Source organism: Rhinichthys klamathensis, unplaced genomic scaffold (genome assembly GCF_029890125.1).
Source record: "Rhinichthys klamathensis goyatoka isolate OS25496 unplaced genomic scaffold, OSU_Roscu_1.1 h1tg000140l_1, whole genome shotgun sequence".
In the NCBI taxonomy this organism is placed as follows: Eukaryota; Metazoa; Chordata; class Actinopteri; order Cypriniformes; family Leuciscidae; genus Rhinichthys; species Rhinichthys klamathensis.
This window is the reverse complement of record NW_026606675.1, coordinates 2649847-2677653: the sequence shown is the minus strand read 5'-3', so window position 1 is coordinate 2677653 and position 27807 is coordinate 2649847. Positions and strand designations below refer to the sequence as shown.

At 41.2% G+C, this 27807-nt stretch overlaps 1 protein-coding gene across 6 annotated transcripts in view; it reads left to right on the top strand.

Moving 5' to 3' along the window:
- Window positions 1-27807, top strand: part of runx1t1 (RUNX1 partner transcriptional co-repressor 1) — a 130925-nt gene that overhangs the window by 82418 nt on the left and 20700 nt on the right. Inside the window, exon 1 of one of the 6 annotated variants that reach the window (XM_056257666.1) lies at window positions 10485-10503. The exons of 4 other annotated variants lie outside the window; for them this stretch is intronic. In XM_056257666.1, the coding sequence (XP_056113641.1) occupies window positions 10497-10503 (7 nt within the window). In that variant the 5' untranslated portion in view covers window positions 10485-10496. Of the gene's footprint in view, window positions 1-10484; window positions 10504-14768; window positions 15123-27807 lie in introns of those variants that run through there. One more of the 6 variants, XM_056257665.1, reaches the window with a different exon arrangement.

Genomic DNA, 27807 nt, shown 5'->3' with positions numbered 1-27807 from the left:
TCAGGGAATTATTCAAATCCTTGAAACGGATGAATATATAGCAGAACTAAATACTTTTGTGGTGTCTTAAAACAGCTGAAGGATTCCTATAAAGTTGGATCTGAACTTGCAGTGCGGTCGATCTGAACCTGAGCCGTCTTTGTGTTCCACACCAGGGTTAACTAAACAAACCGCTGCTCCAGCTGACAGGTGTCCAGGCTGCCCAGCCTCGCTCACTATCTGTCTTCCTCTCTCATTTACTCTCTCTTTCTGTTAATCCAAGATTCACTTGCCAATTATCTTCTCTTTTATTATATCTCCTACCTCTCTTATTCCAACACATACTATTTTTCACTCACATCCATCAGCCGCACTCACACACACACACAAACGCAGTCACTCACGCGCACGCTAAACTACCTCTCTGTCTTCTGTCTCTGTCTCTCTCTCTCTCTCTCTCTCGCTCTCTCTCTCCCCCTCTGTTTATTTTCCTGCCTCCATCTGGACCAGGCTGATATTGTAATCGCCCTAATGCACATTGCCTTCCCCTTAGACACACACACAATGTGCCATCCTGACAAGCCCCTTTATATTTCAGATAAGCCGGGGATGTGTGTTTAATGAATACAAAGCCGCGGTGTGTCGCCGTGCACTCTGCCAGAAGGTAATCTTATTGAATAGGTGCTTTTCAGCGATGCAGAAGACGATAGCAGTGCAGGAGTGAAGATGTAACCTGTTATCTCGTGCCTCCTCTATTTTCCCGTCATAGAATTTACATTTAAAGATTAGCTGTAAAAGGGTAAAAGATTCAGGGTGGTGAAGGTGTCAGGATGAGTGTCTATGTGTGAGTTTCGAAGGGGGTTGGGGGGGTGGTCGAAAGGAGCATGACTTTAGCAGGAAGGAGTGAAGGAGACAAAAAAACAGGGTCTGTCATACAGGCTGTATCTGGCCTGCGTTTCAGCCTTGCGGCATCGCTATCTCTCTCCAGACCGACTCTGCTCCCTGGGAACAGAGATTAGCACATTGTTATCTGTAATTGGGTTTTGTCTGTGGATTCAAGGGCTGCTTTTGCCAAGGAGAAGGTGAGAATGGCACATGACCAACATTACGCTTTGGCATATCAGTGTAAATGCATGATTGATGGAGAATATGGACTGTGTAATGGCTTCATTAGGGTTTACTTCTTTTTATGAGGTAACAATTGCTAAGGGATGGACTCGGCTCTTGCAGAAAGTCTATAAAGCTCCTCTATAAAAAAGGGTGTTCGTCAGTGACAAACTGCCAAGTAGACATCATAACATCTTTTTCAGTTATCCTTTTGTGGTATGACAAAAAAACTTGTATACTTGTACACAACATAATATAGTAATTTTGCTTGAATTTCAAAAACAACAAAAAAATATTAATATATGAAAATTTTAATAATAATTGTTGTTTTTTTACAATGTCCGATACAGGAGTCAGATTGACACCACCCAAAAGCAAAAATGTTTTCATTTGATCGATTCCATCCAGTGTGAGTGTACCTTATTTTTTCTTGATGCAAATCAAAAGATAAGATTCATAATAGTAATGTGCCAAAATTAACTTTTACCGAAACCGGAAAATTGTAACTCGTCCACTTTGTGTGCATGAAATAGAAGCTGGCACAGTCAAAATGTGTCATTGAAGAAGCACTGATCAAAAATCACTGTTTTGATCAATGATTTTGGACTTCCTTTTTTTTTTGGGGCAGAATATTTTTGCTTTCCACATGACACAAAACAGAAATACTAACATTACAAAACAGATCATTCTGACTAAATCAGATGAGCCACCATCTGGGCTGTTGTAAAGAAATACATTATGTCTGAAATACACCCAAATGAATCGGAATCAAATCGAAATTTGAATCAAACCAAAGCTAATTGAATTTGGGAAATCTGTATCTATACCCAGCCCTACTTACAGCTATTACTGCATTCTCAGTTTACATGAAGCACAGATGCATTAAGGACTACCTTTTCCCTGAAATTTATGGGATCAGAGTGGGAATCTGTCAGCTGTATCTGTTCAGTCACTAATGTATGATTCATGGGCCGCTCACGCGCATTAATTTTGATTTATGGATTCTGATATGTATTTATGAAAAGGGCACCCACTCCAGTGCAGCCTCTGTGGCCCAGTAAAGAGGAGTGTAATTAAGATTTGTTTTGAGCCTAGAGGCTCAACTCCTTCAAGAGCTATGGATCAATAGGCAGAGACAGTAGACCCCTGTGTGTTCACTACACATATTGACACGCTCAGTCAATTAGAGCTCCCGAGAAAAGGAGAGAGCAAGCGAGCAGAAAGACGCCGAGAACAAGATGGATCGGTAGAATTGTGCTCAACGCTCGTATGGTCTGAAATAAATGAAAAATAATGTAGTATGCAATTGTGTAATGCAGTGATTTTCCAAAGCACACAATGCCATATGGTGTGCATTCATTATAACGTCTATAGATTCTTACGCGGCTAGAGAAAATAACACCTGGTATTCAATAGCTTCTTCATAAGCTGAGTATACAGACTTTTAAAAAGCATTTGTTTTTGTGTGTGTGTGTGTTGTTGTCTGTGAATTAGTCCGAATTGTATTGAGGCTATAGTTTGGGCTTCCTGTTGTTGGCAGTTAGTGTCACAGACACTGTGGTGGGACAATAGCTCTGTGGTGTAGCACACTAGAAGATTGTGTTGTAGTTGAACGATCAGCAGGTGCCTTCGAGATAAACGCTCTGTGTCAATTATTTCTAGAAGAGGTGATTCATAAGACGGGGCTGAAGTAGAAGTAGAGGAAGACAGAGCATGCGGGAGCAGGTAAAGAGGAGCATGAGCCCGGCTGGATGAACCTCTTCGTTTTCAATGCGGCTTCGGATAAAAGAGTCATTTTGTTAAACGTCGTTGCATCTAAGCTTTTGTTATCCATGAATGGAGGGGGCACCCCTTGCGCATTAAAAGTGTTTGGAGCTGCAGAACAAATAGAGAATTAGACTGAATTACTTGACATTATCTCCCCATGTTACCATCATCGCCATTGGAAAGAGTCTAAAGGAGCCGTTTAACACAAAAGTCAAAATATAGCACTATATGACAATAATGCATTTATTACTCAATCGCTTTTTTAAACATAATGCATTTTCCATTGCTGAACTATGGCAGCTAAGACCGTACCAAGTTTCCTGACAAACGAGGTTCCTCTGATAGGAATCTTGTATACAGACTTCTTAGAAGCTGTGAAATGAGAATGAACCTTGTCTCAGATCCTGTTTATGGCCGTATGGATGTGAGTGTGTGTTTTTTTTAAACAGCTGGGAAGGAATTCACCCTGCCAGGAGCCATTCCTGGTCACTCAGAACTTCCGCCATTAGCAACACGGCTCCACGGCACGCACATGACCACAGAATGAACCCACAGATGGGCACTGGTCTCGGCTGCCACAGATCTCCAACATGTCGGTCACATTTCAAACTCCTCCGAAATAAGATATTAAAGAAGATTATCAAAGCAGATCGAGTCCAGCTAAATGATTTAGTGTTCATGGTTATTATGTGACTTGTGTGCTGTAGTTGTGGAAGAGCGGTTCCTTATGGATCAATAGGGTCTGAGTTGAGCAGTGATCCATGGCCGTGCCACTTCAGTTTGTGCAGATTATGTGTGTGTGGCACAGCCTCTAAGGACACGAGATTCTGCCTGCAAGTTTGTATTCATGATGCACCAATTCCTGACAATTATTTTCATGTTATGGCTTATATTAGAATTCTGTATTATTATGTCTAAATAAATGAAAAGTAATGCACTAAAAAAAGTAAAATCAATCGTTTTCAAAGTGAAATTAGGCATCACAACATTATAATGTACAGTATAACAAATTTATATTAATTTTGCGGTTTGTTTTCGATTACTTTAAACAGTCTTATTCAATTATTATTATTTTTAAAGATTAACTTTAAGTGAACGTTAGATGAAGATAGATGTTAGATGAAAATTTGCATGAGCATGCACAATCAAATATCCAATATCGATTGATAAATTAAACATCTCTAATTTCATCTAATAGCTGATAATTTGTATTTGGGTGGACAATGATATTGACTATTATGCATTTGGTTTTACAGTATGAAAATGTTAATTAATTTTTATGAATATTCCTGGTTTTATTATTACTTATCAGTGCATGTTATTTCAAAGGGATAATCTTTCATCAAAAAGTAACAACTTGGACTGCCTCTGGGACAATGTTGCTTTCCTGCTGACATCACCAAAGCCATGCGGGTTCTTGAATAATGTTAACCAGTAGGTAAATAGCAATTTCGGCATTGTTTGAGTCCCACTCAAAAGTTTTTGAGGTTTCTTCTTTGATATTCTACACTCCACACATGTTGCATATGCCATTTTATGTTGACTTTAAGACTTGTAATTGCGCGAGTTTGCATGAGTCCCGATGAAGTGGTGATATTTTTATATTTTTTCAGTTTGGATGAAAAGCTTCTGAACAACGTATCCAAGAATATAAAGGGGTACGTATGGATTGGAATGGCACTATGTGGTATTTCATAGCGTTGTGGTCTCTCTCTGATTTATTCCTTTCAAAATACACTTCAGCGCCAGTGTTTTAAATAGCCTCACAGTGCGGCGAATGGCGCAGCTATGGCAAAATCGAGACCCCTTTCCGAATTGGAAGGGGTCTCATGGAGCAATAAAATGGCAGAGCTTATAAATCCATCTTGCCTTATAAGGTCAGAAATGTTTTAAGTTGTTTCAGGACAGTTGTGTGTGCCAGTAATTGTTCTCCCATCTGTCTTAATGTGTCTTTATCAACATCTGGTTTTGTAAGCTATACTTCAGTAACAAGTATCCGTTATGTGTCGAGGGTTCCCAGTCCTGCTAGCGCGATTAGCCTAGCCTTGACTACCGCTCTGAGTTCAGCTCCACATATGATTGCCATTACTCCATACCATTGACAAAATGTAATAACTTTTCAGGGAAAAGATGTGTGCATGTGACTGTTTTTCTTCTTCTCTTCACTTTTTCCATAACTGTAAAGAATTATTTTGGTCTGGTTTTAATGTTCCCCCGGCGACTGGACAAATGACTGGCTCGCAGGGCATTTAGGGCTGCCTGAGTGAAACGTGAATGGCTCATCCCTCTAAGCACAGCCCTGTCTGCACCTCCCTGCATACCTTACCAACAGAGAAAGCGAGAGAGACGTGAAAGGAGATGCGTCTGTAACGAGCCTATCCCCTCCTCCGAAGCATGGGCTCAGAAACAAGCGCACACTTTGGCAGCGATGCAAAGATATGATCTTAATCTGCTGTTTCCTCTTTGGCAGTATTAAATTGTCCACATAATATTTCACAGCTGCACTGGGATCAAATCTAATGGTGCAGCTGTAATTTTATGTTTGCAAATTTTAACTGTTCTTTCTTTCTGTCTCTCTCACCGTCTCCCTCCAGCCCCTCCTCCTCCCGGCACCATATGGGAGATGCTGCTACACTCCTATGAAGGGGGTTTGTGCGTACGATATGGCACAGTGTTATGTGTGGTTGAAGCCACATTGATGGTTAGATTGTGTTGCAGTTGTGCGCAGTGTAGCGTGCCATCTCAATAGAGGGATTAGGAGCTTGTCATGGTTTCATTCACCCTGAGACACTTAATTCCGAACATTTTCGTCCTCCGGAGACCTAATCGCATCTAGAATTTGCGTTGGCCAGGTTACGGTCTGAATGCTCACCCTTGTATAGCTACTTACAGCGACCCCTGCGGTATTTTTGTTAGCGATGTGCAAAACGATATATTTTTAAGTTGACTTGTCGGAGGATTGTCTGACTGACTAGTTGAGTAATTGGTATTAGAGAGATGGTTCACCCAAAATTTTTAGAAACTGTCATCATTTACCCTCATGTAATTTCAAACCTCTATGACTTTCTTATTTTGGAATAAAATATGCTAAAGATATTAACGTGTTATTTATGTGATATTGTTACAGTATTTATTAAGATTTTCAGTTTTCATTTTGGTTTTATTCATTTTGTTATGCGTTCATTTAATGTGCTTTTGTCATTTTTTTTATATTTCTATATTGCTTTAATTAGGTTTTTATTTCAGTTTTAGTTTTAGTATTTCAACTTAAACTTATTTGACTTTTGTAAGTTTACGTTTTTCATGTAATTTTTATATTGACTAAATATTTTTTTGTGTGTTCCAGAGAACAAAGTCATACAGGTTTGGAAGGATATGAGTGTGAGTAATTGATGACAGAAAGGTGATCTATCCCTTTAAAAGGGACTATACAATTAGGCTGGTTTTAGGTTCACTTGACCCGATGGAACATACAGTGCAAACAGTTTAAAGCACAGTTTATCAAACAATTAAAGCGCAGCATGCAAATGAAAGGTACAGTACGACTGCTAAAATAACTAATAGAAAAAGATTACCTCCCAAATCATCTAGTCAGTTCTTAGACAACTAATCAACAATTGTGATCCGTTCCTATTTTTAATCCGGTATCCAGATATATCCTGGGGTGATTCGCCACCATCATTGTGCACAGCATGGAAGCGTGAAAGACAGCGCTCGTCACTGACAAGGGGGTCCTTCTGGACGCAGCCTCCCCGAGCACTTATTGCCAAAGAGATGATTTGTCATGCACGGCCTCAGGCTATTGCTTTTAATGACAGTGTAAACGGAAAAGTCGGCGGCTGATTAGAGAGCGTGCACACTCACAGCATGCTTATTCAGATCTCACTTTTGGCTCCCGTCTGGTGCTCCCTGTCGCTCCGCGCCAAACACGATTCTCTTAAAAGGCCCCTTGCATCAGCTGAGCGCTGGAGGCGCCTGGGTGTGTGTGTGTTCGTATGTGTGTGTGCGCACAAAATGGATTAATGCTATAAACAGAAAGTTGGATTTATATGCGATTGGCACCACGTTTTTCTTTACACAAGATTTGGAGCCCGAAGAGGAGGAGAGAGAGGAGAATGCCTTTATTCAAAACAACTGTTTGTGAGTAATTAACATATGAAAGGAAGCTTACAGTCTGGCAAATCCCTGCACTTGTTTTCAATTATTTATCCACATTCTGGGAGGGGGGAAGGGGGTGACGGAGGTGGGTGTCGATCGTGAAGGGAGGGTGGCGGGTTATCTGGAACCATGAAAAGAAAAGTGATTTTTTTTTTTTCCTCTAACACAACCAGAGGGCCTCTGGGAATATGCTATCAGACATGATGAGATGAAAATGGAGTTAAGCCAAAGAGTGGATTATGGGTAACGCAGAGAGTCGATGAAGAGTGGACAGTAAAACGGATTCAGAGCGGACTAGAAGTCCAGATCTACATGATTATTGGATACAGCGAGAGCGAGGCATTGATCTGACGGGATCCGACGGCACAGAGCAAAACGGATGGGAAAGACGGGGCTGGGGCCACAACTGACCGTAGGACACAAGGAACGGCAAAGATAAAGAGAGAAGGACTGGATGGAATAAAGTTTTCACAGGCATTTGTCAGGGTGGGGCCTTTCTGTGTTCAAAGATGCCACAGGCTGGAGATTGATGGGAAGGGCTGCGGGCCAGGACTATATCAGCACCGAGCAGGACCAGTCTGGACGTGGCAGAGGAAACCAGAGGGAGGAGATCAGGCAACCCTTTAAGAGACCAGAGAGCGAGGGAAGATTGAGAGTGGAGCTCAGAGCGATTGAGCAGACGTAGAGTCACTGTGCCAGATGCCACAAACTATAGAAGAAGGAAGTAGTGAGGGAGGAATGAAACGGGAGGAGATGGTCTGTACAGCGGCACATCCAGAAGCATCACAGTATCATGTTTTAATGTGCAGATTTGATTCACTCTTGCAAGCCTGGCTTGTTCGCCAATAATCACTAGCTTTATTTATGATGGGCTGTGGAATAATGTTATAATCAGATCGCCTCGTTCATGGATAATCCAGGCTGTAATGTTATACATTATACAGAGCAACATAACTTTACAGATTCATGTATTTTTTATTAGCTTGATGGTGCAAACCAATGCACAATATTTCAGTATAACTGAACATTTGTGGTAGAAATGTTGCATTTGTAGTAGAAGCATGTAGCTGGAGGCTATAGAGTTCGATTAACTCCTGCTGTCCTCATTCTCGCAGATCTTACTTTTTCAAAGGCGTCTGCCTCTGTGCGTTGCGTTCATTTCAGACTCTGACTTTGGAGTGCTTGACAGTGTTATTGATCTGCTCTCTGCATCTTGATCTCTTGAGTTTCAGCAGAGGATGAAATGACAGGATTGTTTGAGTTGTTTTTTTCTAAAACACTTTTAATAGCACACACGGTAGTTGTATTGATGTGGAAATGTGTTCACTACCCACAATTCACGGATCACGTGTCTGTGTTTATACTGTTATGCATTTTTGGCTGTGCGGGGCTCCAGACTGAAAAATGACTTCGGGTCATGGATTACTTTGCCAAAGGACCTATTTTTGCCAAATACCAGAATCACTGGGAATGTAGGCTATATTTAATTAAATATATTGATTTTTTTTTTTTAAATCTGCATCTGTCTGTAGCTAATGTTGATTACATGTTAAAATTTAAATAAGTATAAATAAAAATGAAAACAAAAATAGTGTCCAGAGAGATATTAATATCTTTTTCATCATGATAAAGATAAATGTAATTTAAACATAACAAATAAGATATACACAAATTTTTTTTTTTACATTTTTTGTTTACATCTGTAATACTATTTTAAAAGGACAAAATATTCTTTATTCATATGACTGTTGGTAGATTTGGAAGGACATATTACAATAAGAAAAAATTGCTGATGTTCTTTGGGAACGAGAAAAACTCTATTTTTTCCCTTTTTTAACAAAACAAATTATTTGCATTTCTTTTTCCAGGTGGTGAAGCCGTTATGTCCCTGGCTTTTCTTGGCTGATAGAGGAATGTAAACCCTGAACTGAGAGTGTAGCAGTTGTTTAGCCCCTTCTTTCCTTCAATGCTTCTCCTCTCCCGTCTCAGACTTCATGCCATCTGTGGGTTTGATTTAGTAGCTAAGAGGCTTTCTGTGCAATGGACAAGTGATGTTAATAGCACACATATGCCAGAGGACTGATTTAGTTTTACGGCTGTGACATGATACTGTTTTGATTCAAGCGAGGTCGAGCATTACTCATCATCCACTGCTGCGCTGATCACCATATATTTTAATAATAGCAATGAGTTTCTCTTTTTATGTCCTCTGTATCTGTTTCTTTCTCTTTTTTTCTCTTTGTAATAGTGGCGGTGACTTTATTTAGCATGTACTACACACACAAAAGCCCCTCTGCAGGTTGACAGGCTGCTCACCTCACAACATATCTGCAGTGCCCGTTGTCATGGCAACTGCAGCTGGCTGCTGGCGGTAATATGTGGTCGGAGGTGTGCTGAAGTAGAGCAGTGCTGACCAGAGGGATGCTCGGGGTCTGCCCGGGACACCCCGGGTCAGTGTGCCTCAGAAACACAGCGCTATCTGTTCTCACCTCGCTGGGGCTAGTGAATATTTCATGAGGATGCTGGAGAGTGTTTTATCATAATCTGTGAGTATAGAGTGTGGGCATATATGAAATCCATACCTCAGCCCCTTTTCGAGGGACTTAGTATTGTTTAGAAAGACAAGAAGGTGAGGAAATTATGACAAGTTTCACTTTTGGGTGAACAATCCCTAAGAACAAGGGACTTATTGAATGACGAGCATTCGATTTTTGTGGAAATCGGTGTAGTTTCTGCCATTCATTTGCCTGCTGGGTGTTCCTCAAGAAGGGCAAGAGTGCGGCGGATAGCGGCAGCTTGTTGATGCCCCAGCCGTGGCTTGCGGAAGCCTGATAGCGGGACCAACCTCTCGACCAGGACAGTGGAGGTCAGGTCATGAGCTCGCCTGCCCTCAGGGCTTCCGACTCTAATTACCTGAGGAGCAAAACATCCCGGCCTGCCGGTGGGGGAAGAATGTGTGAACGTAGGATATCAGGGCCGCGCAGTCCAGCAGCAGCGACATCCTGCCCGGGAAGGCCGGGCGGGCCCTGTCCGTCCTGGTTCCTGACAGTGGGCTATCTCTGCCGGGCCCATGGTTCCTTCCATTCTAAAGGCCATTGTGTGGAAAAGGGCTGGGCCAGGAATGACTGGTTCCTGTTGGGCTCGATCTCTCGCTCAGGCAGCTCCGGTCCCACTGACAGATTCCTCTTGTTTTGTTTCGCTCTCTCTCTTTTTGTGTTAGTCACTCATGAGGATACTGAAAGTAATATCAGAACTGAAGAGGCTGCATGTTGCTGTTTCTATCCTCTTTCCACAATATGTTTGCATTACATAATCTAAACATAAGCTGGGACAGCTGGTATCCTCACTTTCGAAAAAGTTGACAAAAACGTTCTAAAGCAGAAACATCTTTTTTTTTTCTTCTCTTCAGCATTTGCTGGTGAATCTGTCAGTGCGCATCTGGACTCGCCTCTGAAAACCGAACGGCTCGTGATCAGGATTTAGAAATGAGACGTAGGTGTTTTTTGTTTGTTACCTAAATGCAGAACCAGACACAATGAATCAGTCACACTGTATGTGTTGGTGTGTGCGTGTATGTGTGAAAATGTAATTTTTGAAGTATGTATTAATAGCACCACCTAGTGTGCAAACACTAAAGGATGAGCCATGTAGGCATCTCTTCCTTCACTTCCCTTTCGCTCTTATTATACAGACAAAAGAATTTGAATTCATCGCCTAATGAAACATGGTCTGTTTTCCGCAATGAGAAAGAGCGACTCAGCTGTCAGACGGTGCAAGTGTCTATGCCTGGGCTGAGAGCAGAGTCTGGCTCGGGTCTGAATGAGGGGGCTGATCTTTACTGACGACATGCTTTTCATGAATCAGCACAACTGCCTGTTTCACTTTCTAGTGTGAGCCGCACATTCAGATGATACTTGCACACATTATAAAGACTGGAGAGCGGGATTATTCTGCCGTCACAGGGGGCGAGGAGGGAGGGTCTCTTTGGACCTGGTGACAGTTGTTCAACTTGATTGGCGTGCACTGTGTGCCACAGTCATGCTGAAAAGGTGGAGTGGGAAAATCATGAATAGCTGTGGAACAGATCTGGCCCCGGCCCTCAGCCACAGCTTGCTCTGGGACTCAGGGACAGCAGAACGGACAGATGGCTCAGGACTGGACACACACACATAAACACACACACATGCTTGCTTTGGCTTTTTCTCTTATTTTTTTCATGCAGACCCTCAACACTAAGGTGGCTAAGAAAGCTATGGTGCCTTCATTCACACAAGATACATAAAGAAACCAAGTGATGCACAGAAATATAATTTTTTACGAAACTGAAAATAAATTTTCCATTTAGCTGGAAACCGAAACTAAAAGTAATGTTTTTCTAATTACATTACGGTAACTGGGTAATTGAAATCTGTATGCTGTTATTTTATGGGATTGCTGCTTAACATAGGTCATCCATTCATAATACTATTCCCTGCATTATGTAGACAATTTATCTGTGGCTTTATATTAAAAATAAGTGTGAATTGACAGCACAAGATCAACAGAGGCATTTCCAACCTGTTTGAGTTTTCATATTTGTAGCAGATCTGCATGAGATGAAACACAAGCATTCCTATCACACAGTTTATATATGATGTTAGCTGAGTACTTTTCTTGCTGTGTTTGATTCTTGTATCCAGTGTTTTGCTTCTGCAAGGAGCCCTTCATGTGGTTTCTGCTGTCTGTTGTGGCTGAGAAACATTTACACTGTGATTCGTACCCTCGGTCGTGCCCTTTGGGGTTTCCTCTGAGAGACAACATCATACTGGCTGATCTAATGATCGTCTTTCTTTCCACAGTTCCTCCCTTCCTCTGCTTTCTCTTTTTCTGTCTCATTGCAACCTCTCCAGCTCAGCCGCCCTGCGTATGAGCAGATCATAAGAGAGCTCTAATGACTTCCAGCTGTGTGGAAGATAAAGTCCTTTGGGTTGAGTCGAGAAGTAGACTATAAAAAAAAAAGAAGCTAATTTGGGCCCTTTTTCAGCATCAGCAGACCACTAAAAACATGTTCCCCCTATGTAACCTGGCCTGCAGCACAGGTCAAGGGTCTGAGCGTGTGGGAACACTGCATGTGTGCAACTCGTTCCCGCTTTCCCAGTTGGGACCTTCGCAGGAAAAGACCCTGCTGTAGAGGTATCTGTATGCTCACTGGCTTTTTAAGAAGCTCTTAAGCCAGTCACAAAAAAAACTGGCGCTATTGGTCCTTGGAACGCGAAAGAAGTGGAATCCCTTCAGCTCACAGTTTCCTCATATCGCATTGTCTCGTTCCTGCTCTTTCAGTCTGTTAATGCAGCCAACTCTTAAAGCAGGCCTTTATCAAGCTGGGCTGGAAATATATTCTCTTCCTACCGGCTCTGAAAGGGCTGTCAGATTGGTTTAAGGGGAGGGAGGGGACGGAAGGGACCCACAGAAAAGCCTGAATATTTAGTTTGCTATGTTGCCTCTCAATAAAATCATAGATGTAGCGGATTTTGAGAAATGTACTCGTTCAGAGGCTAGGGGAATTGATGAATCTGGCTTTGTGCTGAGTGGACATGAAGGTGTGCAAGTGCTGACAAAAAGGAAGTCGAAAGGACATTTTCTCACACACCTCATTGCAGGTTATAAATGCAGCAAGTATTGTTTTTTACCTCATGGTAGGCGATCATCCTAGAATTGTTCGATTATGTTTGCATTTTCTGAAAGAGCTGGTGTAGGCGTCAATCACAAAGTTTGAATGCGTTTCTGTCCGTATAGCAGTGTAATTTCTTCTTATACCTTGTTGCAAAATTGACCGTTTATGACTTTTATGATAACTGCACTGCATTTTACTTTATAGCTGCAGGATAAAGCAAATGAGGAATTCTAGCATTGTTGGAGATTTGGTAATGTTCGTAATTTACAAGTGAATGCAACCGTTGGCAATTAAAGGTGAACTAAGTAACTTTTTTACCTTAACCGAACAGCTTTGGAGTCATTGTAATGTTTATATTACTGATTTCGTGTTGAATGGTGGTCGTCTCGCACCCCCCGGTGCCTGTGAGCCGCAAAACCACCCTTGCAACTTTGGGCTGGCGGGCCGCCGGCCTCAGTGTTAGGAAGTATCGTGTGATATCAGGTCTCGCGAGGTAACGAATTGCTTTACGGCAAAAAACAGATCTGATAAAATTCTGATAAAATGAGCATCAAACAGAAATAACCCGGCGCCGTATACATGTGGTGTTCGAGGCGCACATACAATACAGACTGCCGACAGTTAAACAGGGCACGCGCGCAGCTTTTAAAGGGGCCATACCTTATTTCCACTCGTTACAGCATCCATCCTACTGAACAGGTACCGGTGTGCAGGGGGAGGGGATCCAGCCGTGAGTGCGAGCCATCTCTGCGTGAGTGCTATTCACGACAGTACAAGTACTCCACAGCAACTCTAGGGGTCGCTGTTTGACAAAAACGGAATTCCTACTTAGTGCTGCTTTAAAACAAATCAACATTGTTTGGCGCTATGCCAGTAAGAATTTTCAGAAAAGTAATTCTCTGTTTTTGCTGGTGATTTGAACATTGATTTAAGGTACAATTATCCATACTGTATTATTACCCAACTCTGAGACAGTTGTGGTGGCGAATCTCACTGCTATTGGGATTGAAATGTTTCTTCGCCGGTGCTGTTTATCTCAAAGTCACAATCTGTCCAACCCCCACAGTGGAGAGACAGGTTGGAGGTGCAAAAAGAGTAGATCCGCCACTAAACATGCAAGAAGAACAAATCTGTCTCTCATCCTTTCTCTCTCTCTCTCTCTCTCTCTCTCCCCCTCTCTCTCCCTCTCTCTTCCTCTCCTGAGTGTTTCCTCCACATGGAGCTCATCTGCTGTTTAAGGCGGCTGGGAGAAATGCCTTCAAGCTGACAGGGGCTGAAAGCCCAGACATATGTTAATCACATGCAGTGATGGCAGTCTGGGAGGGGAGAGAGAGAAACGGCAAATCTGAGAAAGAGAGCAGAAAAAGAACGTGTGCGAGGGGTGGGGGGAGAGGGGGAAGAGCGCCACTCTAGAGACTTAAAACACAGCAGTAGAGGCAGATGCATGCCTTTGTTTGGACTCTCCAAATTGATTTTTCTTGGTTCTAATGAGGTTGTTCCCGCCGCTGCTTGCAAAAAAAAAAAAAATGGTGGATGGGGCTGATTGATGCAGGCAGTATGCTGGTATTTTGGATGGATCTAAAGCATTTAAGCATCAACACAGTAAATTTTTAGACGGATGAATCAGAAGGTTGATAAGTGAATCCGATTATCTGGACTTCACAAACATGAGCAAACACGCTGTTCACCTCAGATCTATATTTTTCATCTGATTATGAATGTAGTAGTAAAGTATGAAGTGAATCTGGTTAAGCAGAAGCAGATGTGAATGAACTCAGATTGGCCAGTTGACCAGAAGAGGGTTGTTTTTGCAAGACTGCACTTAATTCAGAGCATATGAGAGGGCAGATTCACAGCACAAATCTATCTTTCTGTCTTACTTTTGTATTTCAATCTATCTATCTGTCTGTCTGTCTGTCTATCTGTCTATCTGTCTGTCTGTCTGTCTGTCTGTCTGTCTATCTATCTATCTATCTATCTATCTAATCCCCCCCCCCCCCCCCCCTCGCTCTCTCATACGCGTGCTGTGTTTTGTGTGGCTGCCGCACATCAGTTGGGAGGGGTCAGCGGAGGAGGCGGGGAGCGTGTGTGCTCGCATTTGCGTGTGCTCTAGCTGTCATTGTCTCAGTCTGCGGGCTCAGGGAGCGAGCGTGTGCAGGATAGCGCGAGGCCCCAGCGGCCACACGTGCCCTTGTTAGTGCAGGGCATCCCTGGAAGCAGAGCAGAACGAGAGGCAGGTCTCCATCTGTCCCTCTAAGGCTCTGAAAGCAGGAGGACAGGCTGCTCCACTCTCCCGTTTGGACCTGGTGTACCGGCCTTGGGGTCCTGTGCCAACCACCGTGCCCCTCGCAGAGCACAGAAAGACGCAAAGAGACTTTGGTTACAGGGAACCTGGTAGAAATAGAAAAAAATATCCTGGATTATTTGATAAGATTGTCACCATCATCTATGATGCCAGGTGAGATTGTGAAGCTTTGATTGTTTTGACTGTCGGTGGGAAATTGTGCATGTTCATTTTTGAAAGTAATTTTTTTGTAAATATAGAATTAGCCTATTTAAGGCAACTTCTACTGCTGTTATTGCCTTTTTGAATGCATGTGGAAGAAACAACCTTATTCAATTGATGCTGCTTTTTATATTTTTTGTTACAACTAATGCATTTATTGATGGAGTTTTATGAGAGAGATTTTTTTTTTTTTTTTTTTTTTTTACATGCAGTTGATGCCTATTTTGATTAGCTTAGATTCATTTTATGTCTGCTTGTGGAAGGGAATGTTGGTAAACAATAAACATAAGAAGATATAGATGTATAATACAAGACTCAATAATAAGGTTTTTTTTTCTTACTGGCCTGTTCAGGTCAGTAGTTCACGTTTTTACGTATTTTACATTTGATTACGTTTTCGGTGCATAATGTTTTTAATTTGCCAATCCTGTAAAATGATCATATTTATTTAAAAAACACGAATTTTGTGCTTTTTAGAACCCTTTTTCAGTAAGGCTTCCAAGACTATCTTAAAGTCATTCTCTATGCTAGCCTTATAACTATACCTTGGTCACTGATTTAAATCAACACATTTGCAACATTTCCTTTATCACTGAAAATCAAACGTTTATGTTCTCAACACATGAAATCTCAAATACAAGCCCAAGAAATGTAAGATGTAGAACCAATACAGCAATGGCCTGACAGTACATCAACTGGCCTTAATGTCTCTCACATCCTTATTTTTGAGCCCTGTTCAGAAAGAACAGAGATCTGCTATAGAAACAGTCAAATCACAGTGCAGGAGCATGAAAGTGAGGAAAGCAGACTGAACGAAAGAAAATGAGAGAGGAGAGTTGCAGAGGGCAGCTGGCGTGCTGTGTGTATGCAGGCTGCAGGGAGATCTCAGTGCTGCTCTTCACAGATGGTGTTGTGAGACAAGCTCTGTTGGCGCTGCTGCTCTCCTGTGTGCCATGGCCACTACCTCTCTGCCAGCCAACCCGTCTGGTGCCCACCTCTCTGACTCCCCCTCTCCATCTACCCAGCCTCCACTTCTCTTTCTGTTTGTGTTTAGACTTCCAAGTGTAACATTGTTGGCTGTGTATTTGGCTCAGTTCAACTGTGGAACGGTATAAATGGAGCAAAAGTATTTCTTTAAAAGTGTCTCTTTCGTGTCGTTTCCTTACCGAACATTGCAGCACTTAAAACGTGTTTGTTAACATTGGCCTTTGTGTACAGTGTGTTTGTGAAATAGTGTGTGCATGTGTAGAATTGTTCTGGGAAGCTCTGGAGGAAGCAGCTGTAAGCATGCGCGTGTGCCAGGTCAGGGACACTTGAGCAGAACTGACACTGGGTTATTTCGGACACCCATCTGCACTGGAGCTACCGTTCCTCCAGGCTGCCGCCACGGACAATCTGTTCACTCGCTGGCAGAGTGCCAAACACAGTGCCGTCCATCTGTGGCAGGGACTGAAGCTCTCAGTGCTGAGCAGAGCTTGGCTCCTTCCTCTCTGCTTGTAGTTTTATAGCTTTTTTTGTTAGCGAGAGTGTTTTCGTACAGTTTGTTTATAACGCATGTTCTCAGTTCGCAAGAATAGCCTATGCTACTTTAATTAGATAATAGAGGTCATTCTATTGGGTATGGGTAATGCAGAAACATGACTAAGTCCCTGTATATTTGTAGCTCTTAGTTTTGTGGCTTTTTTGTGCACAAAAGTGTCATGCAATATTTTTTTTAAAAACTTTCATAGTTTAATATTTTGCTTGTGGGTTCATCTATTGTATTGAAAAGTATGAAAACAACAGTAAGGCCGTGTGTCCACTTTTAGCCAGCTGAAAACTCTAGGCTCTCTGTTGAAAACGCCTAGCTATGGGCGCTTGAGAGCATTTGGCAGCGCAGCATTTTTTTTTCAGTCAAGATGCTTTGCTTGTCCATGATATGGAATATCCGCGAAAATGTTACTAGTATCTCATTTCACACATATTTTGTTTCTGTGTTGATTCTATATTAAAATGTTGATACAATGTAACGTATTTTCTCTGGCTCTTGTTTTAAATTATTTTGTTCTGTTATTATGCTTGTTGTCATCTGTTGACGTTGTACAATCAGAATGTGGCGGTATTATATTAGTCCCGCCCCTCCTCCACTGTGATTGGACGGTTGGGTAAAAAGTGACAGTAATGAGCGCTGCGTTTTACGCAAAGTTGAACATTCTTCAACTCTCGGCGACCAGTAAAAAACGCCGGGCGCTTCAGCGTGAAAAAAACGCTCAACGCCTTGTTTACGCTCATGGGGGCTTATTCATGAAACATTCGTAAATATACGAGTAAATATGCGAGTGATTTGCGCGTAAAGAGACCTTCCCGAAAACTCTTCTCCTGATTCACAAATACTTCGTAAACGTCAGATGTGATAGTGAAATGTGTGTGTGTGTGTTAATGAATTCCAATCAGTCGTAAATGGGATGCGCGTGCACGTTCATTCTCAATTACCATAAATCCCGCCCATTAAATCCGACTGACAACTATATATGGGCATCATATTATGACATGAATGTGAATGGAAAAAAAAGTTTTATTATCAGAAGTTCATTCAAAACGCCACATTTTATTTTCAAGCGCTCAGGGTGGCATATCGGGTCCTAAAAAAAAAGGAAGCTTGGCAGCATATTACAGATGCAGTTAATGGAGTTTCGTCTGTTAATCGAACATTCCCAGAAGTGAGAAGAAAATGGTTCGACATTAAGCTTGAGAGCAAAAAACGAATTAGTTCACTTCGGAAAAATAGTATTCAAACTGGAGAAGGACCACCATCGCAGATGCTATTACTGGCTCTCATAATAAGAAAAACCGTATGTAATTACTATATATAATATTTTTTCAAAATCCTGTGCAAATATGTACCCGATTAAGGTGAATTAAAATGCAGCCTTATTAATAAGCAAAGCGTTCGGGTGTTAAGCGCACTATTTACGCGTGGCTGGGAGCAGGTGTGGATTTCTTGTGTACCAACTAACATTGGGAAAATACGAACAGTTTAATGAATCCGAAAATTTACGCCAGAACCACTTTACACATGATTTACACAAAAATTCGTTCTGCTCGTGTTTCATGATTGAGACCCATGGCGTTTAAAAAACGTGGCGCTCCCATTGAAAACAATTGGAAAAATACACCAGCAATGTGGAAAAACGCTTTGGTGGACACAGGGCTTAAGTGCCTGTATTTTTCTATCTATTCTTTTGTAAGCCAGGGTGTTTTTAACGATATATATGTAACACCTTCTCAGTTTGACATATATTGATGGTGTATTATGGTACTTAAAAAAGCAGAATGGAAACAAGTCTCTTCTTGTAGATTCTCTAATAGAGACAGTGTTTTGTACATTTTTTTGATGTACTTTGTCAGTTTTTTTGTCAGTACTTTGTTATTTTACTTGCATTATGTTGCTGTAAATGTAGAGAAGGTTGTTCTCTAGGTAATATGAAAACAAGTAGCATATATCTTCTCTTCCTTTAGCTTTGTTACTGTTTTGTTAGAGACACTGTTTTTGGTACATGTTTCCCATACAATTTCCCGATTCTTTTTTTTTTTTAGTATGGCAACAAGGCTTTTGACCGAAGTTTGAGCATAAAAGACAGCCTCTCTAGAGTGTATTTAGACATTAAGAAGCCACTCAGTGATGGCAGCCAATCGGTTCAGGGGCAGTCATTGCCTGGAGCTACGCCTCAGTTCCTTGTACTGAAAGCCATTAGCAAACTGTGGCCAGTGCCACAATCATGCGCACACACACAGAAAAGCGCTCAGGGTGGAAGTGCCCTGACGTTAGGTCATACTCCACCATCTCCTGCGTCTCCTGCCTGCCAGATGTGACTCGAACCATTTTTAAGGTCTCGTGGAGGGAAAGAAGAAGAGAAGGAGGAAGGGAGGGAGAGATCGAGAAAGAGACAGTTTGTGTGTGTGTGTGTGTGTGTGTGCGTGTGCAGTAATTGGGTGGGGGTGGGGGGTAGTTGTTTTCTGAATCTGTTTCTACTTAGTAAATCTCCATCCAGGACTGCGTTTCATAAATTGTCGACATATTTTTCTGCACAGCGGACTTAACTCACTCTAATTTTGAACACATGGCTTCTGTCATGTGATATTTTCAAAACACTTGCAGACAGAGGTCCCAGCTGAAATAAACCGTCATTCTGCCGCCAGGGTCTTTCTTTTTTCTCGCAATCTCCTTCCCCCCACCTCCTCCTCTGTGCCTTTCAGTTATTCTTTTATCACGTAGCTGTGTTTTCAGTTAGCGAGAGCAATATATTATTAGCTCACATTTTTGAGTGTAGTAAAATAGCGTTTTGTTAATGTAAAACATGAGCCTCTTTATTATCTGTCGAAAATTGATTTGGCATCCACCGCCGTGGGCTCGACTCGTCCTAGCATCAGAGACTTGCCACGCTTTTTGTTGCCAAGCGTGGAGAGACGTCCGTTCATAGCTCCCACAGCCAGTGAGAATAAGTGGCTGAAATGAATAAAGTGAATAAGTGGATAAAGGCCTACAATTTGCAGGTTTGAGTGGTACTGAGGGCAATGAGCAGAGTGCAGAGGTAATTGCAGTCTGTTTGAACTGCAGGAGAGGACGGGAGCTGTATACGGATATGGATGAAACATCTGACGCGTGTTTCTTAGCATTTTGAAAACTTCCAGGGAACCTCATGAAGTTCTCTGGGCTCTTTCAATCTAGACTTCTGTTAGGTTGTTAGAAGTTGCATGTTGTTGATCGTTACGGGTTATTCGGTGGCCAATCTGATGCTGAGATATTCATAGTATTATTTAATGGCAGCTTACTATTTAAATTGCAAGAAATGATATGGCCACTTATATGACCAGTCAAAGCTTTGGACACATTTTATGTTTCTCGAGATCTTTAAAAACACTTTTAATCTAAAAGCTTATGCTTTTTCAATGTTTGAAGTAAATTTTGTAAATAAATACATTTACATTTACGCATTTACATATCATTTTTCTTTACAAAACTAAAAATGTTATTTCATTGTTTTATAAAAAGTGTCATTTCATAGTTTTGATGACTAATTCTAAAATGTGTCCAAACTTTTAACTGGCAGTGTATTTCCCAAAGGAATTGGGAACATTGCAATTAGGTCTGCTAGATGATATTAAATGAAAAGCAAATGAAATCTTCCTGTGTCTTTTTCTTCTCAAAATTAATAAAACCTTAATAGTCTTCTAGAGATTTAAAGATCTCAACAATGTCTCAAACTGTGCTCAGATTTGCCAATATACCAAAGCTGTGATAAAAAATCTGATCTAATGATCTAATCACAGTAGAATCTGATGAGAAATGTTTGGCTTCAAATTGAAAGCTTTTTCATTACAGCTTTGGTATCTTGACAAATCTGAGCACAGTTTGAGACACATTCTTGAGATCTCTTCTGAATCTCTAGAGGATTATTAAGGTTTTGTCTTTTGATAAAAAGTGCAAGGAAGAGGTCAAGTCTAAACAATCTTCAGGTTACACAAAAACACTCAAAAACAAAATTATGATAAGGCTGACTGTAGATTCTGGAACAGACGCAAGCGGAAAGTACCGCTTCTGTTAATCCACCAAGCAGGGACAGTTATAATCTCAAAATAGCCAAATACCGGTCAATATACAATAAATATATATATATCTCGTCTATCACAAGTTTTGAACGTCTACTTTTTCTGGCCATGTTACATTCTTTTTATGTGATGTTGTTTTCACCAAACAAACTTTTTTTCAATGACAGAGTGTTGCTTGTGGACCAAGCGCAAATCCCTTGAGGATGTGTGTGACTTTAACCTACACGCTGCTAATGAGGGACACAGTGAAAAACACAGCAGTGTTGGTGGATAGCCAGTTAAAGCCATGTGTCTAGGTGCTGAGCCATATTGCATGTGCCATCTTTCTGTTTCTATCTCTCTTTCTCCCCACTTTTCAGCTGGCATCTGATCATGCCAGGAAGCTGAGTGAGTCATTGACTTGAGAGTTGGACGGGCTTCATACTAGCGTTTGAGAGCACTAATCTCAGTATGAAAGGCCTTTTATTGAAAAATGCTCTAATTCTGCCTCTCTAGATAAGAAGTCAGTAAATAATTATTTACTGTTTGTTCAAAAGATGCTGAAAATTGTAGTTGGGCTCGTAGTGTAATTGCAAAACCTCCATTGTTCCTATTTCAATTATGATTGTCTGTTTGTAGATGAGGCACGAGAGGAGATTACAAGTGTTTTTTATGCGAGTTCCCCTGTGAGGTCTTACACTTTCACAGCCTTTAAGGATTTATCCTTTTCCTCATTTTTTTTAAAGTCTGGCAACAAGATGCCACACAAATCTCTGCGATTTCAACGTATGCGTAACAGCAACCGTGAATCACTTTTATTGTTCCTCTACACTTGTTTTCTTCCTCTGCGCTTCATGCCAACGGGGCCTTATTTCAACAGATGGTTAAAACAGACGTTAAGATAAATCCATTTTGAAGAAGAGGACGAAAGGAAAAAAAGAGTGACTTCCAATATAAACGCTGCATCTGTTTTATTGGTCAGTTCTTTTTTTCCTTTGACGCAAGACCATATTTTGAAATGGATCAGCAGATGGCTCCCGGCCCTTCCTATTTACTGCAGAAATGCTCCAGGAACACATTATCTCACATTATAGCCACACTGTAAAACTAACAGTGCCCACTCGTCAGTGTCCACTTAAGCCAGCACGACTGGCATCAAAGTGGGTAGCTATAGTGTGAAATCACTTTCTTTTAAAGGTTACTGCCATCGGTAACTGATGATGGCATTTATGGTGCGTTTAAGAGGAGGAATGATTCATATGTCTGTTGTAATCCAGAAATAACATCTCGGTTGGGTGTGCTGAGGAATGAGCCCGACGGAAGAGTACAATCTCTTTAAATATCGGAGTGCACAGGTTGCCGTGTGCTGCGGTTGGTGGTTGGGTGGGTTGGTAACTCTTGAGTGAGCACAGACTGATGCAGGTCCCTTCAGCGCACGTCATTTGATGGGATGGAATGGAACGTTGGCACACCACCTGGCGCCGGCCAAGTGGGGCTCATGAAAACAACTGCGCCTGGGGAGAAGCCTTGAAAAGTGAGGGCTCGGGGAGAGAGGGAATGAGACGGAGAGGAAGAAGGAGATCCAAAGGGACAGGCTTTGTTGCAGGGAGAATGAGCGGAATAAGTGATGGGAATGAGTTCCAGGAGGGTGGGGGCATCCATACATCTTCCCTGTCAAGCTGGCAGGGTTTGATGGGCCACGCTCTGTGCGCTGTTCCATCTGGCGGAGATGATTGCATGGTGCATCGGCGTGCACAAGTTCATAATGTATTCATACCGACGCACAACGCGCTCTCCCAGTTCACCCTCGGCCTCGGATACCTGAGACGGCGTCTGAATTACAATTATCCAAAGAGTCGATGTTCTCGCTCTCTCTCTCTCTCTCTCTCGTTCTCTCCACATTACTGACTTCATCATCTTTAATGCACGGTGGCTCTAAAGCGCAGCAGCTTGTCGTAATGCCACCTTCGTCATCTCCTTTCAAGACGCTATCTGTCCCACGAGATGTCTCCTGTGAAAGGTGCTCTCTATCTTTGCTTCCCTCACCTTGTGAACCTGATCTGATGAGCACGAGGCCACTAAAAGCAGCCGTCTTGTCAGCATTAGTATGCGGCTGATTGGCTTCCTGTGGCTTTTGCACGTCATGCCACACATTACTGGTCAAAGCTTTTCTCAGAGGAGAAAAAACAATTTTCAAATCGAGAGAAATCCTCCTGCAAACACAACTGTGGGGATTTATGCATTGCTGCAGGCACTACAGAAATATAAGGCTGAATCATCACAGCAGATTAGGTTTCACAAAGCTTCTAAACTAAGTCGCTAAGTGAATAAGCAAGTTTAGCTGGCATGTGGGAGGATGAATGTAGTTTCAGCTTTACCGTTTTCACAATGACACAAAAGTGGAGATGCGGGTATGTGATTATGGTTTTAAATTCATTACGTGTTTGCACATGGGGAGGTCTGCTTCAAAAAACATCCTAGGGTTTCTAATACGCAACAAGAAAATTAATGAGATGATTCGTGACCACCTCTTTTCTCACGTAATGGATGTGTACACAGATAGCTGCTTTTCCCACCCTGGAATGAGCCGAACATTACCACTTGTGCAGTGAGTGATGTAAGAGACATGTAAGTCGAGCTGTGTGTGTCAAAAATTAGATTTTTCTCTGATTGTTCTGGTCATGTTATCAGAAGAAAGGATCTTATACAGGGTGCATGTATAAAAGGAGCAGAACAGATTGAGGGATAAAAGAAGACTGATGTTGATTGATAGAATACAAAAGTACAGGCTTTAAATTAGCTTGAAGCTTATAATATTTTAAACCAGAAATGTACTTTGTTTTGTATTTCTGTGTAATATTATGTGTAGTTTGTATAATATCCATGAAACAGAGTTGTTTTTGACTCAAAAAGGTAAAGAAAATGTGTAAACCATAATTCTGTGTTTACAGAACACCTATAGTGTCACTTGTTCAGGCATGTTTATTATTATAATTCAATATAAATACTTAAAAATCCATTAAATAGCTTGTATTCCCCTTCATAGAAGACTGTAGAAATAGACAGCATGCACAGCTGACTGTTTAGATCATGGCGAACTGGCTAACGGACCCTGAAGGATGTGACTCAGTTCTGCACCAAATCATGCTGGTCTTTAATAGTGGTCTCTTAATTATAGTGAGAACATTTGCAATTCCTCTTTGACTTCTGGTATTTGTTTGTGCATGCAAATTAGTGATATAAGCACAAAGATATAAGGAGAGCGGCTAGGAGAGCCAGTCACGTCCTAGCAAGAAATTCACTGCCACTGTCGGGTCATGAAAAATGACCAGGCGTGGAGTGAAGATGAGCGAGTCTGTGCTTTCTAATGCTCAGTTTGGTGTGCCGTTTAATGGCGATCCATATTACTCGAGAGCTCTTTTGAAAAGCAATAAAAGACCTTGGCGAACAGGAAAATGGAAAGCACTTCATCGTCCTTCCTGGGAGCCACATTAAATCTCTTGCTGCATCAATATCCGTGGTGGCCCGCCTAATATTCATCTGTGCCGCTCGTCTGCCAATTTCCCGTTTTGAAAAGCCAGGTAACTGCCAAACAAATGCACTCTGTGCGTTAACTCTGCGCAGATTAACTTTATGAAATCAAGGCAGGATGGATGTGCACTCTGGTATGTTTTTGAGCCTGTTTAAAATGCAAAATTGCTTCTTTTCCACTCCAAGAGGGAACTCATTTGAATTGAGTTATGCATCTCTTTTTTTCCCACCGCATATTTGCGCAGTCAACCACTTTTAGGTGGGTTTAATGCTGCTCGTGTACAATGCATTTTTATTGTCAATCCTTTTCGCTTTGACTAATAGGAGATCAAATATATAAAGATTGTGCATATGTAACCTGCATTCCATGTTATGTACGTAACACCTAGATTTTATTCCAACACTCTTAGTCTAATGGAAATAGTGAGATTATAATATAAATAGTAAAGAACACTTTCATCTGAATATGCTTTTTTCCTTTTCTTCAGATGGGTTTTTACAGTCATTGATTGTACTTGATGTGGAATTCATCCATCCTGCCAGTATAAAAGTGAGATGTATTATGGTGATTATTATTTCACTCAAACACGGGGTGACACATACTATAGGAAGTGCAATGCTTTTAAGTAGTCTGTCTGATGTGTAATATTTCAGCAGAAAATAGTGAAGGAAATATGAAACTTAATGGATATGTTGTGCTGACTAATGGACGACGTTCCACATTTACACCACTTTTTCATATTTCTACTTCCTTCCTGTGTCTTCCAAGGGGTCAGAATATCGGCATGCTTGTGAACATGCACATAAAAGTGTGAACAGATTACTGCCTATTCTATACCTCCTATCATCCATTTGTGTTCGACAGGTAAGGAGAGAGGATGAGGTTTAGACGTCTCAGGGTTGTTTCTCTTTTCCCGATTCCCAATCCAATCCCAACTTTGACCCAGATGTTAATCCTCAATTACACATGTAGATCCACAAGCTGCTTTTTAGGTTGCCCTGGGCTGCTTCTGAGACCAAAGCCGAATAAAAGCCTTTCCCGTAGACCTTATCTGTCTTGGACAATTAATATATATTTTTTCACAATTTCATATATTTTCCAATTATAATAATCTGACAGGCATATTGGTTTAGAATAGCTTTCGCACTAGAGCTTGGGCTATTTTATTCATTTCAGACTTGTACGGCGGCTCTCATAAATTATAGTGCCTGGACTTGTCACGTTGTTAACATTTCAAGGTAATAACTAACCCCATACTGAGATTTTAATGTTGAATCAAGCCACTTTGCTTTGCCTCGTCCCTTTCACTGACTCAAGAATCTTTCATTTCTATCATTGTGTTTTTAATGAATATCATAGGCCGAATGCAGTTTCCTTATTAGAAATAATTATGTTTCATTACCAGCATTGGTTTTTCTAAGTAGTCTGTCCATCATCTCTTCATTCTTTATATTATTTTCTTTTTCATTTTCTTTATTTATTTTTTGACAATACAGATACAGAACTGTTTATCAGCACAGGTGAAGGCGTGGAATAAAGACCCCTGCTTATTATTCTGTCATAAAAGGTTAGCTCAGAATGGGATAGATGGATCGGTCCCTGTGTAATGTATAACGCTTGAGCTTTGTTTTTAGCACAAGTGACTTTTTATGAATTTGGGAAAGGATTGAGGGAGCAAGTATGGGGCCGATTAAGCCTGACACATATGTTTAGGTTCTGGTGCACACATACAGCCATAGAGGTGCCTATGGAATGGGAGCCGTTCGTAGCTGAAATTCCCACCCTTTTTATCTCTTCTGCTTTCCTGGTCAGACTGTGGTTGTCTAAGTGCACCCACCTTTCTTTTTAGATTATTCTGCAATGTGTACATAGCCAGTAAGACAATAGCCGATATCTCTAGCTGTGAGACATCTTTAAAGGGATGTATAGCCGTTATTAACAGGCTGTATTTAATTAATATTCTTCTGTGGAGTAAGACGTGCTGAAAAGGGAGCGGTTAGAGAAAGAGAATTGGAAAGACAGGAGCCCCTGCTGTTATCAGAGTCTAGGGGACACACAGGACAGTTGTAATCAGGAAAGTCAGGCTACATGTCCCAGACGTAGGGCGGCTGCTCGCCCTGACACATAATGTTCCCACAGCTGGTACAACGCGTGCGTACATGTCTGTCTATATGTAAGAAAGAGAGAGTACGAGGGTTCTGATAGGTCGGTACAGATGCTGATATTGTAAAACAACTAAAATGAGAGTGAATTTGCTATCATAAGTCTGATAGATAAGCAGACTTTTAAGGTTCACTGCTATAGCAACTAAAGGACACTGTGACCGCATCTTTAATCATGACCCTCTGAAGTAAACGCTATCTAGATGTCATGTTGTGTGCGGTCATATCTAGGGTTTTGAAGAACAAAAAAAGCATGCTCACATGCCCTAAAAACCATCAGTGTCGCTGCTCATAGCTTTTATTTATATATTTTCAGTTTTCATTTTAATTTAGTTTAAGTTTTAGTCATTTTTTTATGTGCTTTTGTCATTTTTATTAGATTTTTATTTTAGTTTTGGTTGTAGTCATTTCAGCACCTATAATACATTTAATATTACACCTACATTTAATGAAAAAAAATATTTCAGCATTATTTCATGAATGAATACTATTTTTAATAGTTTTTCATTAGTTAACAATAGCAACACTGACACTTTAAGCAATTATAGAGAAGTAGGCAGGACACTGCGTTAGACCAAATTTGAAGAAAGTGATACAGATGAGTAACATTTTAGAGACCTCTCCATCTACCAATGACCTCTTTGTCAAAACAGAGAGATGCCGATAAGTCTTGTTAGATATTATTACCCACAATCAGCTTTCTATTTACTAATTATTTTGCTTTTTAAAAACCTGTAGTAAATATTAGGGGCTTTCATACCAGGTGGTTATAGGAACTAGCCACTAGGGCGGTCTTATTATATATTTTAAACATAATCATGTTTACTTGGTCCCTTCAAAGTCGCGTTGGATATCCTCAGCTTAGAGGTTTAGAAGTCGCTGGACTTCGGCGTCGGTCCATCTATCACAGTTTTCCATGTTCGTGAAGTAAATAAGACTATAAACTGTGTGTTTTTTTTTTTTAAATGGCTGGTGCTGGTGTTTCGTGTGGGTTCGGCCAATCAACGCACCCTTACGTCACTGGTAGTTCCTATTGTGCTGGTTTAGACCCTACTCTTAAGTAGGAGCTAATTTAGTCCCCTAAAAAGGAGTTCCTATAGTTAAAGTTGTTCCCATTTCCAGTGCGAACACACCAAAAAAGCGAGTACTTCCGCAAATAGTTATAGGTACTTTGAAAAGGTTCCTCTGGTGCAAAAGCTCCTATAAAATGTACATTTTAAAGGAGATATGAGCATACTCGGAGCTATGGGTTTGTTCAAATTCTTAAAGACATGAATGATACTGCAAATTATGCGGTTTATTGAAGTATGCTATTGTTTTTCTAAGCAGTCAGATTTTTTATTTTTAGATGCCTTGGCAACTAACTGACACAAAA